The sequence below is a fragment of the Amblyomma maculatum genome, chromosome 2 (assembly GCF_055883805.1).
Source record: "Amblyomma maculatum isolate TAMU_Amacu chromosome 2, ASM5588380v1, whole genome shotgun sequence".
NCBI lineage: Eukaryota > Metazoa > Arthropoda > Arachnida > Ixodida > Ixodidae > Amblyomma > Amblyomma maculatum.
The window spans coordinates 215,781,376-215,798,084 of NC_139345.1; the positions used below are offsets into that span (position 1 = coordinate 215,781,376).

Here is a 16,709-nt window from a genome sequence, read left to right on the forward strand (position 1 = left end):
TATGAGCGCCGACTGATATAATCTGAGTGCCATGCAATATAATTCGAGTGCCAAGCATTTAATCATAGCGCCAGCATAATTAATCCAAGCGCCACCTCGAATAATGTCCGCACCAACTAATTTAATCCGAGTGCCAACGCAATTAATACAAGCGGCAGCGAATTTAATCCGGGTGCCAACCAATTTAATCCACATGTGAAAAATGAATGTGGTACGTGGAGGGCTCCAAAGCACGAAACATGAATTCCAGAAATAAATAGTAATTGAGATCACATTCCAGACCATGCGACGAGTAAGCGTCGCATGCACTATTTCGCTTTGTTCTTATATCTTTGCAACAACCAAGAACCATAGGTGCAGCTGAAAAAAAAATGCCGTTTGTGACACGTGTCTTGTAGCTTTTAGCTTAGACGCATGGCAAGTGAATAAATATATCTGTCATCTTCTTATTGTTTGGTTAAGCACTGCTTATCATGGGTTGTCTTATGCACTGAATCTGCATGATGATGGCAAGTGCGGTCTTCACACAACAGCCGGCTGTTTTTAGAAATTGCAACCGGTGCAGAAACGTATTTGGGTTTCTAATCATGATTTAACACCACTAGCAGAAAAGGATCAGTGTAACTCACAGTTGGTTTCGGCGTGAAGACTTACAGTAACGCTACCACGGAAAGAGAGAGCGCGCCCCTGCTTTCAGTCTGGCCGCGACACGGTAGAGTGAATGAAACTATGTACAGCGGAGCTTACAACCGAGGCCAGGAATAGCTACTGGCTTCTCACTATGGTCACCTTAGCAGCAGTACTTAATTTGCCTGGGCGGCAATCCTAGCAGCGTAGGTTGCCAACAAACTATAAGCACGTACAAGCACAGAAGTAGCCGACTGAAATGCAATTTTATTTTCTAGGAGACATTAGGCAGGTCTAAGTGTAACTCAGAACGTTTTACATATCGTCTTCATGCAAAGCTGCCAGTATAAAAGAAAAGTTATGGCGGTCAAAAGCAGCACACTCTACCCTTTGTATTTGCTGCATAGAGTGTCGGGCAGCGTCGAGCAACATACTGCGCCGATGGTCCTTTTTAGTCATTCCGGGAGGAGTGATCAGCACCAGGTCTCTCCGCTCGCTGAGGAAAGTTTTGACTTCCGACTTGAACTTCGAAAAGACTTCCTCTATAGGGTTGAAAAATGGACTGTAAGGAGGCAGCCGCTTGATCGAGTGCGTCTGACTGGCCAGGCTTGCCTGTTCCGCACGGCTGAGAGCTGGAGCGTTGTCAAAAATAAAAACCGCTTCAGAACCAGGTTCTTCACTTTCAACGCGGGCTGATATGTCGCTCAAAAATTCATTGAAAACGACCCAGTGAACCTTGTCTACGGCCGTCCAGTGAATGACACCATTTGCGGACATGCAGGCGAGGATGTTAAGGTTTGCTCCTTTGGTGCCAGTCGTCGTCTGCACCGCAGGCTGTCCCTTCACTGCACGGCCGAAGCTCCTTGAACACCATATGTAATAGTTGGTGTCATCGATGTAACACCTGCACAAGCGAGGTCCTTCAGACTGCAACCATTGCGCGTATGTTTTGCGGCTGCGTTTCACGTCGTCTCTGTTGCGGTCAATCGGCCTCTGAGTCATCTTCATAGCGTAACCGTGCGAATCCAGTAGGCGATCAATGCTACTTGTGCTGATGGCGATTCCAGGCAATTCTTCTTCCACTGCTTGCTTTATTTGCTTTAGCGTGAAAGCAGGGTTGTTATCCACAATATTCTTTAGAGCCGTTACTACCTCATTTCCGAATTTCTTCGATGTTCCGCCTTTCTTTAACGCTTCTCTATCGCTCGCTGCAATGAATCTCGCAGTCTTTCAATTGATGCCAGCGTGTCTGCCAATTTTTTCACATCTCCACGCCTCGACACTTCGAGAATTCTGTCCCTGTCATGCTCGGAGACTTTGCTGTTCTTTCTTTTTGGTGCACCTGGAGCTTGAACGGCGGTCCCCGTTTTCGGTGCCCGATTAGGATGTCAGGGCTCTGCTCATCAGCTTCCATGGAAGAAAATAATGTGCGTTAAAGTTCATTCAAAATTAATGAAAACACGCTGACTACCACCTGCCTATAATATACGAGTACGCACCACCACCGTCCGGCTCTACTCCGTCGTGCAAATGCAGACAACGCGGCACATACAACGAAGGCGCGAAGATTGTCGCCTGCTTTGAAATCTCTTGTCTTCTGCATTTCTAGCAGTTCTTGTTTTATGCTCTTGAGAAAACATTTCTATTGCTTGCAAAAGAAAGTACACCTATTTCTAATAGTGAATTCACGTGTCTGTGCTTTCATCCATTCTCCTAGCATAGCGCAAAAACAGACGACAATTCGGCACCGAGTAAACGGAGGCGGAAAACTTGCCGTCTGCTTTGGAACTTTTTGGCATTGGCTGTGTAATGTTTGGCTGATGAAATTACATATAGCTAAATTAGATACGGTTGATTAAAACGTTTTTTAATTGTGTGATAAAATTTTTGTGTTTCATCGAAGACATTTTAATTCTGTAGATATTCTGTAATCAGCAGGGCGCACATTTGTGGGATATATTGTCCTCTTGGAATATAGAGCCAGTAAGCCAGAGCTCTGGGACCGTTCAGTATTTCAGTGCCGAAATTGTGCGTTTGTCATAATATTGACGAAAGTCATCCCATAAGCTAACGCTTAGCTTACTCGTCGCATGGTCTGGAATGTGACCTCGATTTCTATTTATTTCTGGAATTCATGTTTTATGCTTTGGAATCCTCCACCACATTCATTTTTCACATGTGGACTAAATTGGTTGGCACCCGGATTAAATTCGCTGCCGCTTGTATTAATTGCGTTGGCGCTCGGATTAAATTGATTGGCGCGGACATTATTCGAGTTGGCGCTTGGATTAAATATGCTGGCGCTATGATTAGATGCTTGGCATTCGAATTAAACTACATGGCACTTAGATTATATCAGTCGGTGCTCAGATTATTTCCGCTGGCGCTAGGATTAAATTCAGAGGGAAAACCTGTAGTAGAAATTAAGAAGAAATGGACATGGGCAGGACATGCAGTGCGAAGAGAGGATAACCGATGGTCGCTGAGGGTAACAAAACTGGATTTCAAGGGAAGGAAAGCGTAGCAGGGGGCGGCAGAAAGTTAGGTGGGCGGATGAGATTAAGAAGTTCGCAGGGGTCAAATGGATGCAGCTAGCACAGAACCGGGTTAAGTGGAGAAATATGGGAGAGGCCTTCGCCCTGCAGTGGGTATAATCAGGCTGATGATGGTGATGATGAATAATGTGCACTATGAATTTTTTAGAATTTGCACACTGGGTTTATTGAATCAAATGCTAGGTTCAGTGTCATTATTAGTGCGAAAACAAGTTAATGAGTGAATAAAATAAAACCATCGGCAATAAGAAACATTGCAGAAAGCAGTGAGGACTAATGAAAAGGTTTATTGCCCACGATTATTCCTACCCAACTAGCGTAAACAGTATCAAGCAACGATTTAATTTATTGCCCCTTGAGACTAGACGACGAAATGCCCGCATGCACAAACTATTATCATGGTTCATCAGACTTTCGAAAAACGTTCCTTCGCCCTGCCACCCACATATCTGCTCACGTAGACCATTCATTTAAAATCAACCCCGTACATGCGCGTACAAATCTGTTTAAATATTCACCACTGCTACTTGCTATTTCACAATGGAACTGTTTGCCAACAGATGTCGCTACCCTACCTGACCATAGTTCATTCCTCAAGGCTTTGGAGGGAATTGAACGTTAAACTGACTTAACTTTCTTAATATTTTGCAATGCTCATTACTTTTTTTCCTTGATGTGTAGTGCTGTGTTATTTCTTGTTCATTTCAGCCTACTGCTTGGTATTAAGCGCGCGCATACCTCGTTTCTTCAGTGCATGTAAAATTGCTTAGGTCATATAACTACTGTATAAAAAAAAAAACAAAAAAAGGGAAAAATAGCGTCCTGAATGACTTTTTTTTTCTCCTCTCTGATCCTTCAGTGCAATTGTTACTTATGTGCCTGTTATAACCAACTTTGTTCATGTGACTCCTCCCCCCCTATGTAATGCCTGAAAGGGCCTTTAGGGTATATAAATAAATAAATAAATAAATATATCCAGGCCTTAGGCATGCAGCTGTATGCAGATTGAATATGGCCTATGTCACCTACACCATGCAACTTCCTTACATTTTATGCCATATGTGGAGTTATATGTTCTTAGATTGGTGATTTATATTTTAGCATTATGTAAGTTACAACTTGTACTCTATTGCCAACGACTGTTAACTTTCACAGTAAAATATCTTGCATTTAAAATGGCAGTGCTAGTCTGTTGAACTTGGAGTAGGCTTCCTGGTATTTCTCTTGAATGAACATGATTAGGAACCTTAGAAAAAACATACCCCAGGCTGCACAGAAGGAAAAGGGTAAATAGGGGCGCTGATAGTAAACAAGCATGAAATCTCAATTTGCCGAGGGGATATCCTAACGTGAAAATTTTCGGATGATTCAGAGGCTCCTGATCTTTCATTATTCTATAACCTAAATTTTCTGTCCGATTTCCAAACTGCCTTAGACAATAACGTGTTCAGTGCCTGGGACCTGTTGCACGACACATCGGTGTCCATGCAGATACAGGCATCCTGCAGCTCTTGTTGCACCATTGAAGACTTTACGGAGCTGCATGAAAATTATTTTGATTCTAAACAGCAGTAGTATTTGCCTGAATGTACGTTTTTTATTAAATTACTGCCTAATTGTTGTGTTTCTAGCATTGGACAGAATATAGAACATACCACATAATCTGTTGCGCCCTGGAGTCTTCAGTTTCAGCTGGAGGTACAAGCACGTTTGAAATGCATCCTGTTTTTGTTGCTGAAACTCTCAACATCACAAAAAGAACGAAAGAAAGCAGCCCTTCATATAAAAATCTTTAAAGACCCCAAATCGACACCATGGGCAGGAGAGCGCCAGCAAAAAAAGTCTTCGAAGTTAGGAAAATGTGAATGATTTTTCAGACCTGCATCACACTTTGAGGGTTGGAAAAGAAGTTGGTCTTTCAATCCTGAAGTTCTTCAATTTTCTGTACAGTATTGCAACTCATCATCATCATCGTCATCATCAGCCTGATTATAGCCTCTGCAGGGCGAAGGCCTATGTCATATTCCTCAAATTAACCTGGTCCTGTGCTATCTGCATCCACTTGACCCCTGCGAACTTCTTAACATCATTCGCCCACCTAACTTTCTGCCGCCCCCTGCTATGCTTCCCTTCCCTTGGAATCTAGTTTGTTACCATACGTGACCATCATTTTTACTCTCTTCGCACTACATGTACTTCCCAGGCCCATGTTTTCTTGACTTATACTAAAATGTCTGTAACATGAGTCATTTCTCTGACCCACTCTGCACGCTTCCTTTCTCTTAAAGTTACCCCAACCATTTTTCGCTCCATAGCCCTCTGTGTAGCCCATAGCTCAACTTAAGTAGAACTCTCTTGGTTAGCCTCCACGTTTCAGCCCCATAGGTGAGTACAGGCAAGATGCAACTGTTGAAAACTTTCCTTTTGAGCGTCACCGGTAAGCTGCTAGCCATAATCTGCCACTGCTTGTCAAATGAGCTCCATCCCGATATTATTTTCCTTGTTATTTCCCTTTCATGGTCCGGATCGGCTGTAACTACCTGTCCTCAGTAAACATATTCGCCTACTACTTCATGTGCTTCGCTACGTAGCGTAAACTGCTATTCCTTCCCGAGGCAGGCTATTAAACATTAAATTAGTCTTCTGCATATTGATTTTCAAGCCTACCTTTCTGCTTTACCTATCTAGGTCATCAATCATTCTTTGCAACTCATCCCCACAGTTGCTTAGCAAGGCAATGTCATCAGCAAATCGTAGCTTTCTGAGGTATTCTGCCTCTACCCTTATACCTAACTGCTCACATTCCAAGTCTCTGAATACTTTCTCTAAGCAGAATGTGAGTAGTACTGGGGTGATTGTGTCTACTTGCCTAACACGTTTCGTTACAGGAATTTTGTTATTTTCTTTATGCAGAACTCTGGTTGCTGTGCAGCCAGTATATATATATATATATATATATATATATATATATATATATATATATATGAAGGAAAGAAGCCAATAGTCGGCGAGGCCAAGGAAAGCGTTGGGGATGGTACTTTGTCTTCTTTTAATGGTTACTTGGATATCACAGATATTAGTAAGTAATCTGTTTAGGAGAAAGATAATTAAACACAAAGTAGAAGAAAAAACGACGTGCCGATGGTGAGAACCGAACCCACGACCTCCGAATAACGCGTCCGGTGCTCTTCCAACTGAGCTACATCGGCCGCTGTCCCCCCTGCTACTTTCTTGGGTATTTATGTTGTCTGTATACGAACATTGAGAGTGTTCACCAGCGCCACCCTCAGCGAAGGCGGCGGACGTGAAACGTCCTTTGTTACCGCGAGCGTCACGTAGAACGTGATCAAGAGCGAGGGCGAAAGCTGTTCTAGAATCCTCTTACGCTACATATGGCTTCAAGACTGCCAGAACCGAGACACCCGTAAGCTACAACTTGACTGCAGATAAAGCGCGCGGGAAGACACACACAAGAGAAGAAGACACAGGACACGCGCTTACTCACATCTGGTTTATTGCAGCAATAACAGCAAATATATGCTGAAAAGGGGTCATGCGCGGTACATAACAATCACATAAAGACAAATAAAAAAAGTGTAAGGAATATTACAAAACGTTATCAAGGAATATCGCAAAAACCCGATCAAGAAAACTGATCTCTGCTTTCCAGAGCCGCACCGACGTATCGCTGACACACCTATCTCTCCTATTCCTGATATGGAATGCCTCCAAAAGCTCACGCGCTGTCTTATCACGGCCTCTGCCCAGAATCTTTATGTCAGCCAGTCGCGGCTCGCACGCAGTGCAGTTCGCGCAATGCGCTGCCAAATTTGTCCCTCCACTCCTTAAAGCCCGCAAATGAACGCCTCTGTAGGCATTCCATATCGGGAACAGGGGAGATAGGTGTGTCAGCGATACGTCGGTGCGGCTCTGGAAGGCAGAGATCAGTTTTCTTGATCGGGTTTTGTGATATTCCTTGATAACGTTTCGTAATATTCCTTATATTTTTTTCTCTGTTTTTATGTGATTGTTATGTACTGCGCATGACCCCTTATCAGCATATATTTGCTGTTATTGCTGCAATAAACCGGATGTGAGTTAGCGCGTGTCCTGTGTCTTTTTGTCTTGTGTGTGTCTTCCCGTGCGCTTTATCTTCAGTCAAGTTACAATGCACCATCTAGCCCAACTTCAAGTTTTGGTAAGCTACAAGCAGATCAATTAAGGGGAAATGAGGGTGCTCGTTATAATACATGAAGGAAAGAAGCGAACAGCCGGCGAGGCCAAGGAAAGCGTTGGGGATGGTACTTTGTCTTTTTTTTAATGTTTACTTGGATATCACAGAGATTAGTAATGTAATCTGTTTAGGGGAAAGATAATTAAACACAAAGTAGAAGAACAAACAACGTGCCGATGGTGGGAACCGAACCCACGACCTCCGAATAACGCGTCCGGTGCTCTTCCAACTGAGCTACATCGGCCGCTGTCACCCCTGCTACTTTCTTGGGTATTTATGCTGTCTGTATACGAACTTTCAGAGTGTACACCAGCGCCACCCTCAGCAAGGCGGCGGACCGCCAGCGTCACGTAGAACGTGATCAAGAGCAAGGGCGAAAGCTGTACTAGAACCCTCTTACGCTACCTATGGCTTCAAGACTGCTGGAACCGAGACCCCCGTGTAAGGCCGCGGTGGTCCATTCTCTAATGTTTCAGCGCGCGCGCCGCAGAAAACGACGATGGAATGTTCTCCAAGCTACGAGAAAGCGACGCGACCGATTACGTCATCTCGCGCTGCGCCTCCTCGCCCTCGTCGCCATGCGCGGAGTCAAGCGTGCATTACCCCGCACTGTCCCGGCCCTCCTCCTCGCTTCGCGTGGGAGGGCCGCGCGTGCTGACCATGTTCGAGAAAATTCGAGGCCTCTCCAGAAGGCCAAGGGGGGAAGGCATAGCTTTGGCAGCGCTAAGCTGTTTTCCGTTCCTCCTCCGCGCCTAGAAGGTTCTGCGCTGGCTATTCAGGAGCGCGCCGCGCAGCCATCGACGGTTCTGGTTCTGAGTTTGGTTTGATTCTCGCTCGGAGAAGACAGCGTAGCAGGCAGGCCTTGACTGAGAAGTCGTAAAAAGAGCAATGCGCTCGTTTTGCCGTTAGTTATTTGCTCAGTCTCTTTGTAAAGTGTGTCGCCTCTCTGACGTGTAGATAAGTTTTCTGTACCCTGTGCTTCGTGTTCTTGTTATATAAAATAATGTTCGTTTTGTTACGGCAAGTTCGTCGTCCCGCGTCTCAGTGTGTTTGTGTGTGAACTGCACGTCACCTGCCGAATCGAGGAGCACCTTGGAGAGGTGCGGAAGATTGGAAGAGACAAGAAGAGCATCTGACGTTTTACTGGCGCAGCCGAGAGTACGATTCGGCAACCGCAGCACTCCGTAAGCCCAGCCCCTTACTCGAGCCGTCGCAACGTTATCGGCGCTCACCGAAGTCTACCGGCCGTTCAAATGTGGAAGAGCTTCGCCGCGTGCAAGGACCTAGGGACCCCAAGAGGAGACGGTCAGAGGCAGCGGCGAATAGGAGTGCCCACCAGAGAGGAGCGGCGCAGCAAGGAGGGAGCAACCGTTGCAGAGGTGCCGAGATCTCCCGGTCGTTCGGGGTAGGAACTTCATCGACGCGTGCAAGGACCCAGGGACCCCCAGCGGTGACGGTCAGAGGCAGCGACGATCGGAAGTGCCCCACAGCGAGGAGCGACGCGGAGAGAAAGGCGCAATCGTTGCTCAGGTGAGCTGGATTTCTTGCGTCCGTTGGTGTGCGTGGCTCAGGCATTAGGAGCGGGAGGTGCGCGTTGTCGACGTGTAGTTAGTTCGATTATTAAACATGAACACCAGAAAGTCAGTGTTTTCCGGGTGGACCAGAGTGTCCGTAAGAGTCCCCGTAGCCTCACTGAGACGGAAGGATTGCGTAGCAAATACGAAAAGTAAGGACGTAGCGAAGCGTCGAGAGACAGCGGCGAAAGCAGAGACTGAATTAGAAATTAGAAAGATGGAGATAGAATTGAGAAAGATGGAGGCAGAACTGAGAAAGAAAGAACTGGAAACTCAAAAAGTGATAGCTATGGCAGAAGCCAAGAAGGCTGAAGCTGAAGGTAGGAGGGTAGAAGTAGGGCGGACCCCGCAAAACGGCTCGCTAGGCCGGGCGGATTGTGGGCAAACCTCTTCGATTGCGGCACTGCGGTCAGGCTTAGATCTCATCACTGAGTGTGCTAAAGTTCTGTCAGGTCTAAAAATGCCGAGCGACCCGGACGTCCCAGTATGGTTTGAGATAGTCAAACGTACATTCATCTCATATAATATACCAGAGGACCAACGAGTACATCTGATTTTGCCGGCTCTCACGAAAGGAGTTAAATATCTCCTACACGGACTAGAGCCCGAGGAATGTAACAATTATGAAACAGTAAAAGCCGCAGTGCTTAACGAGCTGAAGCTGACTCCGCTACGGTGCCTCGAGCGCTTCGAAAGGGCACGTAAGACGAATGACGAATCGTGGTCACAATTCGCCTCACGTACGCAGGCGTATTTTGATTACTACTTGCGGGCTAGGAAGGTGGAAACAAAGGAGGAAATTATTTCACTAATGGTAGCCGATAGCATGAAAGCTGGCCTCAGTCCCGAAGGACTAGAATATATACGCCTGCACGAGGGCTCCAAGTGGCTTACACCTAAAGAGCTTGCCAGTGAGTTAGATACGTTCGAAGACGCTAAGGGCAAAGGTAAAGCAGTACGGCAACCAACGGCACCACTTCAGCGCCCAAACGTACGTGAACATAGACCTACTCTCAAAAGAAGTTCCGGATGTTTCACGTGTAATGAGGAAGGTCACGTCGCCAGAGACTGCCCGCACGCCGGCCGAAACAACAATGAACTCAATGTTACCACCCGAGGAGCGCGAACACACACAGTGGCGGTAGCGCTTAAAGACAACAACGAGATCTCGGAGCAGACTGGTGGCGAGAAGACGCTTGTAGCCGATATAAAACCCGCAGGAAATGTCGACGCCGTGCGGACTTCAGAACTACAGAAGGTCGCAATAGACTGCGCGGGTGTACCTGTCGCTGCAATTCTCGACACCGGTACCGAGATCACGGTGATCAGAGAAGATAAAGTGCCAGTCAAGGAACGCCAACCATCTGGCAGAATCAAACTGGTCTCTGCTTTTGGCGAGAAAATCGACGCTGGTCTAGTTACCCTACCAGTCAGTTTAAAACAAGAAATGTCGACAACAGAAACCCCGCAGAGGGCACAACTAGTGTGTGCTCTTACCAACAAACTTGCAGAGGGTGTGGACTGCTTAATATCCAGAGAGGATTGGGAGCTACTACGAAAGCTCAACGATGACAGTGAAACACTGGGCGTAAACCAACTCGCAGGGGCTGAGCCTGCAAATGGTAAGGCGGCCGCGGGGCCAGGCGAACTAAGTCCGACCGGGGACAGGACGAACTCAAGAATGCCCTGTGATGGAGACGCGGTCGCAATTACCGATGTCAGTCAGCGCCCACAACAACGCACCCCTGAGAAGGATTCAGAACAAGAGAAGGCAGAAACAAGCGTGACAAACTCCGGAACGCCTCGCAATGCGACAGACGTAGGCGATTGCATCGCATGCGCGGATAAGATTCAGCGCGCAATTTGGCGTACCCGCACCTGCGAAACAAATATTAAAGCAGAAGAAACTAAAAAGAGCGTTTCGAATGAGCGGCCCCGAATAGTACTCGAAAGGAGCGTGTCAGGTGACGAAGCGGCCTTGTCGGCCGACACTGCCGCGAGCCCTAAGCCAGCGGAGACGACCTTCTGCGAGGAGAGCGATTCTGTATGCGTGCGCGGTGCGTTGCCGATCAGCGAAGTAAACAACGCCAAAACATCGGCTGAAGTATTCCGAATAGAAGCGCCCGCGTGCGATCAGATTACAGAGGGTGTCAGCGTTCAGCCAGGTGCACCGGAAGGCGCGCGGCAGCAGGAGACCGAACTCAAACCCGCTGTATACGATGTAATTGAAGTGCGTAAAGCTGCCGCGTGTTTACAAACTGATCCTGACGCGTTAAATGCAGCAAATGCGGGTAAAACAGCGACAACAGGCGCGAGCGCTTATCAAGAACAGGGCGCCACAGTTGATTCAGTGACAGCGGGCGCGAGCGATGGGATAGGCGAGATCCGCGATCTTACGTTGACCGCTGCTGATGCTGCTTGTAGGGCAGAAGTCCCAGCAGCTGTCCCGAACATCAAAGTCAGCACCGCAACAGCCGCGGAAATGGCCGCCACTAGCACTCGTGAACCCGAGACGCTCAGTAAAGCGACGAGTCTCCCATTCGAAGGCGAGTGTTTAGCATGCTGCATTGTTGCAGACCTACACGAGCCGCATGATGCCGCGCCCCTCCTTAGCTCTAACGAGTGCCGAGACGAAACAAATTCTCCACTTGAGCCTGAGCAGCGTTGCGCCGGCGGGCGCGAGCGGTCCTGCTCAACTGTGCATGAAAGTGCGTGCGCTCGCGAGCATGGAGTGGCAAGCGAAGCGTGCAAAGACTACTTGCCGGACTTGACCACATGTGATGTGTGCGTAACTACAGGATCTGCGACTTGCTGTGAACGTTTTGCATGCTGTGCAGTGACTGTGCGCGAGAGAAGTGCTTTTGAACTTCGTGCTTGTGAACTTTGTGCGCCAGGAACTGCGACTGGCTTTGAACGTTATCCATGCCACGAAGCGACGGCGAAAAGGAACTGGGCATATAGATCGTGTTCTTGTGAACGGAAAGTCGCGGCCTTTTATACTTGTTCGGTTTGGCTTGGCAAAAAAGCCCAGCAATCCTCTTATGGTGGGGTGTGTAAGGCCGCGGTGGTCCATTCTCTAATGTTTCGGCGCGCGCGCCGCAGAAAACGACGATGGAATGTTCTCCAAGCTACGAGAAAGCGACGCGACCGATTACGTCATCTCGCGCTGCGCCTCCTTGCCCTCGTCGCCATGCGCGGAGTCAAGCGTGCATTACCCCGCACGGTCCCGGCCCTCCTCCTCGCATCGCCAGGAGGGCCGCGCGTGCTGACCATGTTCGAGAAAATTCGAGGCCTCTCCAGAAGGCCAAGGGGGGAAGGCATAGCTTTGGCAGCGCTAAGCTGTTTTCAGTTCCTCCTCCGCGCCTAGAAGGTTCTGCGCTGGCAATTATTTAAGAGCGCGCCGCGCAGCCATCGATGGTTCTGGTTCTGATTCTGAGTTTGGTTTGATTCTCGCTCGGAGAAGACAGCGTAGCAGGCAGGCCCCGACTGAGAAGTCGTAAAAAGAGCCACGCGCTCGTTTTGCGGTTAGTTATTTGCTCAGTCTCTTTGTAAAGTATGTCGCCTCTCTGTCGTGTAGATAAGTTTTCTGTACCCTGTGCTTAAGTGTTCTTGTTATATAAAGTTAATGTTCGTTTTGTTACGGCAAGTTCGTCGTCCCGCGTCTCAGTGTGTTTGTGTGTGAACTGCATCTCGCCTGCCGAATCGATGAGCACCTTGGAGAGGTGCGGGAGATTGGAAGAGACAAGAAGAACATTTCACGTTTTACTCCCCGTAAGCTACAAGCAGATCAATTACAGGGAAATGAGGATGCTCGTTATAATACATGAAGGAAAGAAGCCAACAGTCAGCGAGGCCAAGGAAAGCGTTGGGGATGGTACTTTGTCTTTTTTTAAATGTTTACTTGGATATCACAGAGATTAGTAATGTAATCTGTTTAGGGGAAAGATAATTAAACACAGAGTGGAAGAAAAAACAACGTGCCGATGGTGGGAACCGAACCCACGACCTCCGAATAACGCGTCCGGTGGTCTTCCAACTGAGCTACATCGGCCGCTGTCCCCCCTGCTACTTTCTTGGGTATTTATGTTGTCTGTATACGAACCTTGAGAGTGTTCACGAACGCCACCCTCAGCCAAGGCGGCGGACGTGGAACGTCCTTTGTTACCGCCAGCGTCACGTAGAACGTGATCTAGAGCGAGGGCGAAGGCTTTGCTAGACCCCTCCTACGCTACCTATGGCTTCAAGACTGCCAGAACCCAGACCACCGTAAGCTACAAGCAGATCAATTAAGGGGAAATGAGGGTGCTCGTTATAATACATGAAGGAAAGAAGCCAACAGTCGGCCAGGCCAAGGAAAGCGTTGGGGATGGTACTTTATGTCTGTTTTTTTTAATGCTTACTTGGATATCACAGAGATTAGTAATGTAATCTGTTTATACATTAATATATATAATTATTAATGTATAAACAGTTTACATTACTAATCTCTGTGATATCCAAGTAAGCATATATATATATATATATATATATATATATATATATATATATATATATATATATATATATATATATATTGTCACGTCTCGACAGAACGCCAAGGAGGGTCGAAATATAAGACGGTTTGATTAGTGGCCTAGAACAAGTCTTGCGATCAAGCTTCCTCCTTTTTTAAGCTCGCGCTTGTGTTCCCGTAGTCGTCATCTTTTGCGTCGTCTTCTATGCGGCATTTGCCCCCCTCCTTAGGAAGCATCGTCCCGATGAGAACAAAAGGAAGTAGGAGGTTAAGGTCAGACTGAGTGGTATGGCTTCATACGCACGACGTGGACGACGTCAGCTTGGTGCTGGCGTCGCTTTGATGTCGACACCCCGTCTAGCATCACCTCATAAGTGACGTCGGTTAATCGTCGCTGAACAACATAGGATCCAAAGTATCGCCGCAATAGTTTTTCGCAGAGTCCACGGCGGCGAATAGGCGTCCAGACCCACACTTTGTCGCCAGGTTCGTACATTACATGTCGGTGTCTGATTTTAGCGTCGTGCATCATGCTCCTGCTGATTTTTGATCCGCACACGCGCTAGTTGGCGAGCTTCCTCTGCCCGCTGAGCGAATTCCTCGGCGCCCTGATCGAGATCATCGGTGTCGGCATTCGGGAGCAACATTGCATCCAGCATAGTTGTTACTGGTCGCCCGTGAAGGAGGCTGAAGGGTGTCATGCGAGTGGTGTCTTGGCGGGCCGTATTGTAGGCGAACGTGACGTAGGGAAGTATCGTCCCAATTCTTGTGGTTCACGTCGACGTACATGCAAAGCATGCTGCGAGGGTCTTATCGAGGCGTTCCGTCAACCCATTGGTTTGAGGGTGATAGGCAGTAGTTTTACGGTGACTGGTACCACTGAGGCGAAGAACGATTTCCAAAAGTTCGGCTGTAAATGGAGTTCCTCGGTCAGTTATAATAAGTGCCGGAGCGCCATGCCTCAAGACAATGTTCTCAACGAAGAACCTAGCTGCTTCGGCGGCGGTACCCCTTGGTAGAGCCTTGGTCTCCGCGTAGCGGGTCAGATAATCAGTGGCGACAATTATCCATTTATTCCCGGCTGTAGACGTCGGAAATGGTCGCAGTAGGTCCATGCCGATTTGCTTAAAAGGTGTCACTGGCACTTGAAGAGGGTGGAGTAGGCCAGCTGGTTTTACAGGGGGTGATTTACGGCGCTGGCAGTCAATGCACATACGTACATAGCGTTTCACTGTCGCCGGCAGTTTTGGCCAGTAGTATCCGTGCTGTACTCTAGCCAACGTGCGGGTGTAGCCTAGGTGACCAGCGGTTGGCTCGTCGTGGCACGCTTGCAAACCTTCAGTGCGGAGAACCGATGGGACGACGACCAGATGACTGTTTCCCCCAGGACGGAAGTTCTTCTTGTAAAGTACGTTGTTGCGAATAAAGAATGAAGGGATTACTCGGGCGAAAATCTTCGGAACAACCGTAGTTCGCTTCTTCAAGAAATCAATAAGAGGGAGCAATTCCTGATCCTCTCGCTGAAGTTGGGAAAGCGTTGCGTCATCTATGACACCTAAAAACGCAGTGTCTTCATCGGTCATAGTGGAAGGTTCGACCGGCGCTCGCGAAAGGCAATCTGCATCTGTGTGCTTCTTTCCAGATTTGTAAATAACTCCCATGTCAAATTCTTATAATCGAAGGCTCCAACGCGCGAGTCTCCCTGAAGGGTCCTTTAAGTTCGTCAGCCAACAGAGAGAGTGATGGTCGCTGACGACTTGAAAGGGGCGAGCGTACAAATAAGGGCGGAATTTCATAACCGCCCATACCACTGCAAGGCATTCTTTTTCGGTTGCCGAGTAGTTCGCTTCTGCTTTAGATAGGGTCCTGCTGGCGTAAGCAATTACCTTTTCCACACCATCCTGGCGCTGCACCAACACAGCACCTAAGCCCACGTTGCTGGCATCCGTATGAAGCAGTGTAGGGGCGTCGTCATCAAAGTGCGCCAGGACAGGTGGTGTCTGTAGACGCCTCCTCAGCTCATTGAAAGCTTGTTGCTGTTCTTCACCCCAGCGAAAGACAGCGTTGTCACGCGTCAGTGAAGTTAATGGCCAGGCTATTCGTGAGAAGCCAGCAATAAACCGACGGTAATAGGCGCAAAGACCCAAGAAGCGCCGCAATGTCTTTTTGTCCGTAGGTGTTGGGAACTTGGCGACTGCGGAGAGCTTTTCAGGATCCGGCCGAACACCTTCTTGGCTGACGACGTGGCCTAAGAACTGCAGCTCCTCGTAACCGAAGTGGCACTTCTCGGATTTTAGTGTGAGGCCCGCAGATCGTATGGCCTGAAACACAGCTAGCAAACGGAGTAGATGATCTTCAAATGTAGCCGAAAACACGATCACGTCGTCAAAATACACCAAGCATGTTTGCCACTTAAGTCCCGAAAGCACAGTGTCCATCAGTCTGAAATGTTGCTGGCACCGAGCATAAACCGAACGGAAGGACTTTAAACTCATACAATCCGTCGGGAGTGATGAATGCTGTCTTCTCCCGATCCCTCTCATCCACTTCGATTCGCCAATATCCACTTTTCAAGTCCATCGACGAGAAGTAACGTGCATTTCGTAGGCGATCCAAGGAGTCGTCGATGCGAGGGAGAGGGTACACGTCTTTTTTGGTCACTTGGTTGAGCTTGCGATAGTCTATGCAAAATCGCAAGCTGCCGTCTTTCTTTTTAACAAGTACCACGGGGGAAGCCCAGGGACTCTGTGACGGCTGGATAACGTCGTCTCTAAGCATTTCGGCCACCTGGCACTGAATGGCTTCACGTTCTTTCGGAGCCACACGGTAAGGATTTTGTCGAATCGGGCGAATCGAGTCATCCGTGATAATCCGATGTTTTGTCAAAGGCGTTTGGCCGATCCGCGATTCTGAAGCAAAACAGTCTCGAAATTGATCTATGAGATCCAAAAGGCGGTCCCGCTCTGAAGAAGACAAATTTGGGCTCACATCAACGATGGTTACGGGTGTCTTGCACACTGATCCTCTCTGTTGCAGTAAGCAGCAGTGCTGCGCATTTGGGAGGCTGTCGAAAAAGGCCACAGTTGTGCCTTTCGGAATTTGCTGACGCTCGTCAATGAAGTTTGTCAGCAGCAGTTCGGTATGCCCATTGGTCAAGTTGACCAGCCCTCGAGCTATAGAAACACCTCGGCTGAGTACCAGGGTAA

At 48.0% G+C, this 16,709-nt stretch overlaps 1 protein-coding gene across 1 annotated transcript; it reads right to left on the bottom strand.

The window, feature by feature from the left end:
* Positions 1–722: 722 nt before the first annotated feature.
* On the bottom strand, positions 723–2,719 carry LOC146201274 (uncharacterized). The gene is made up of 2 exons (XM_084592515.1): positions 2,711–2,719; positions 723–1,725 (listed from the first exon to the last, which is right to left on the bottom strand). Exons 1-2 carry the CDS (start codon positions 2,717–2,719, stop codon positions 943–945), a joined length of 792 nt encoding a protein of 263 aa, XP_084448641.1. The 3' UTR covers positions 723–942.
* Between the last annotated feature and the right edge of the window lie 13,990 nt (positions 2,720–16,709).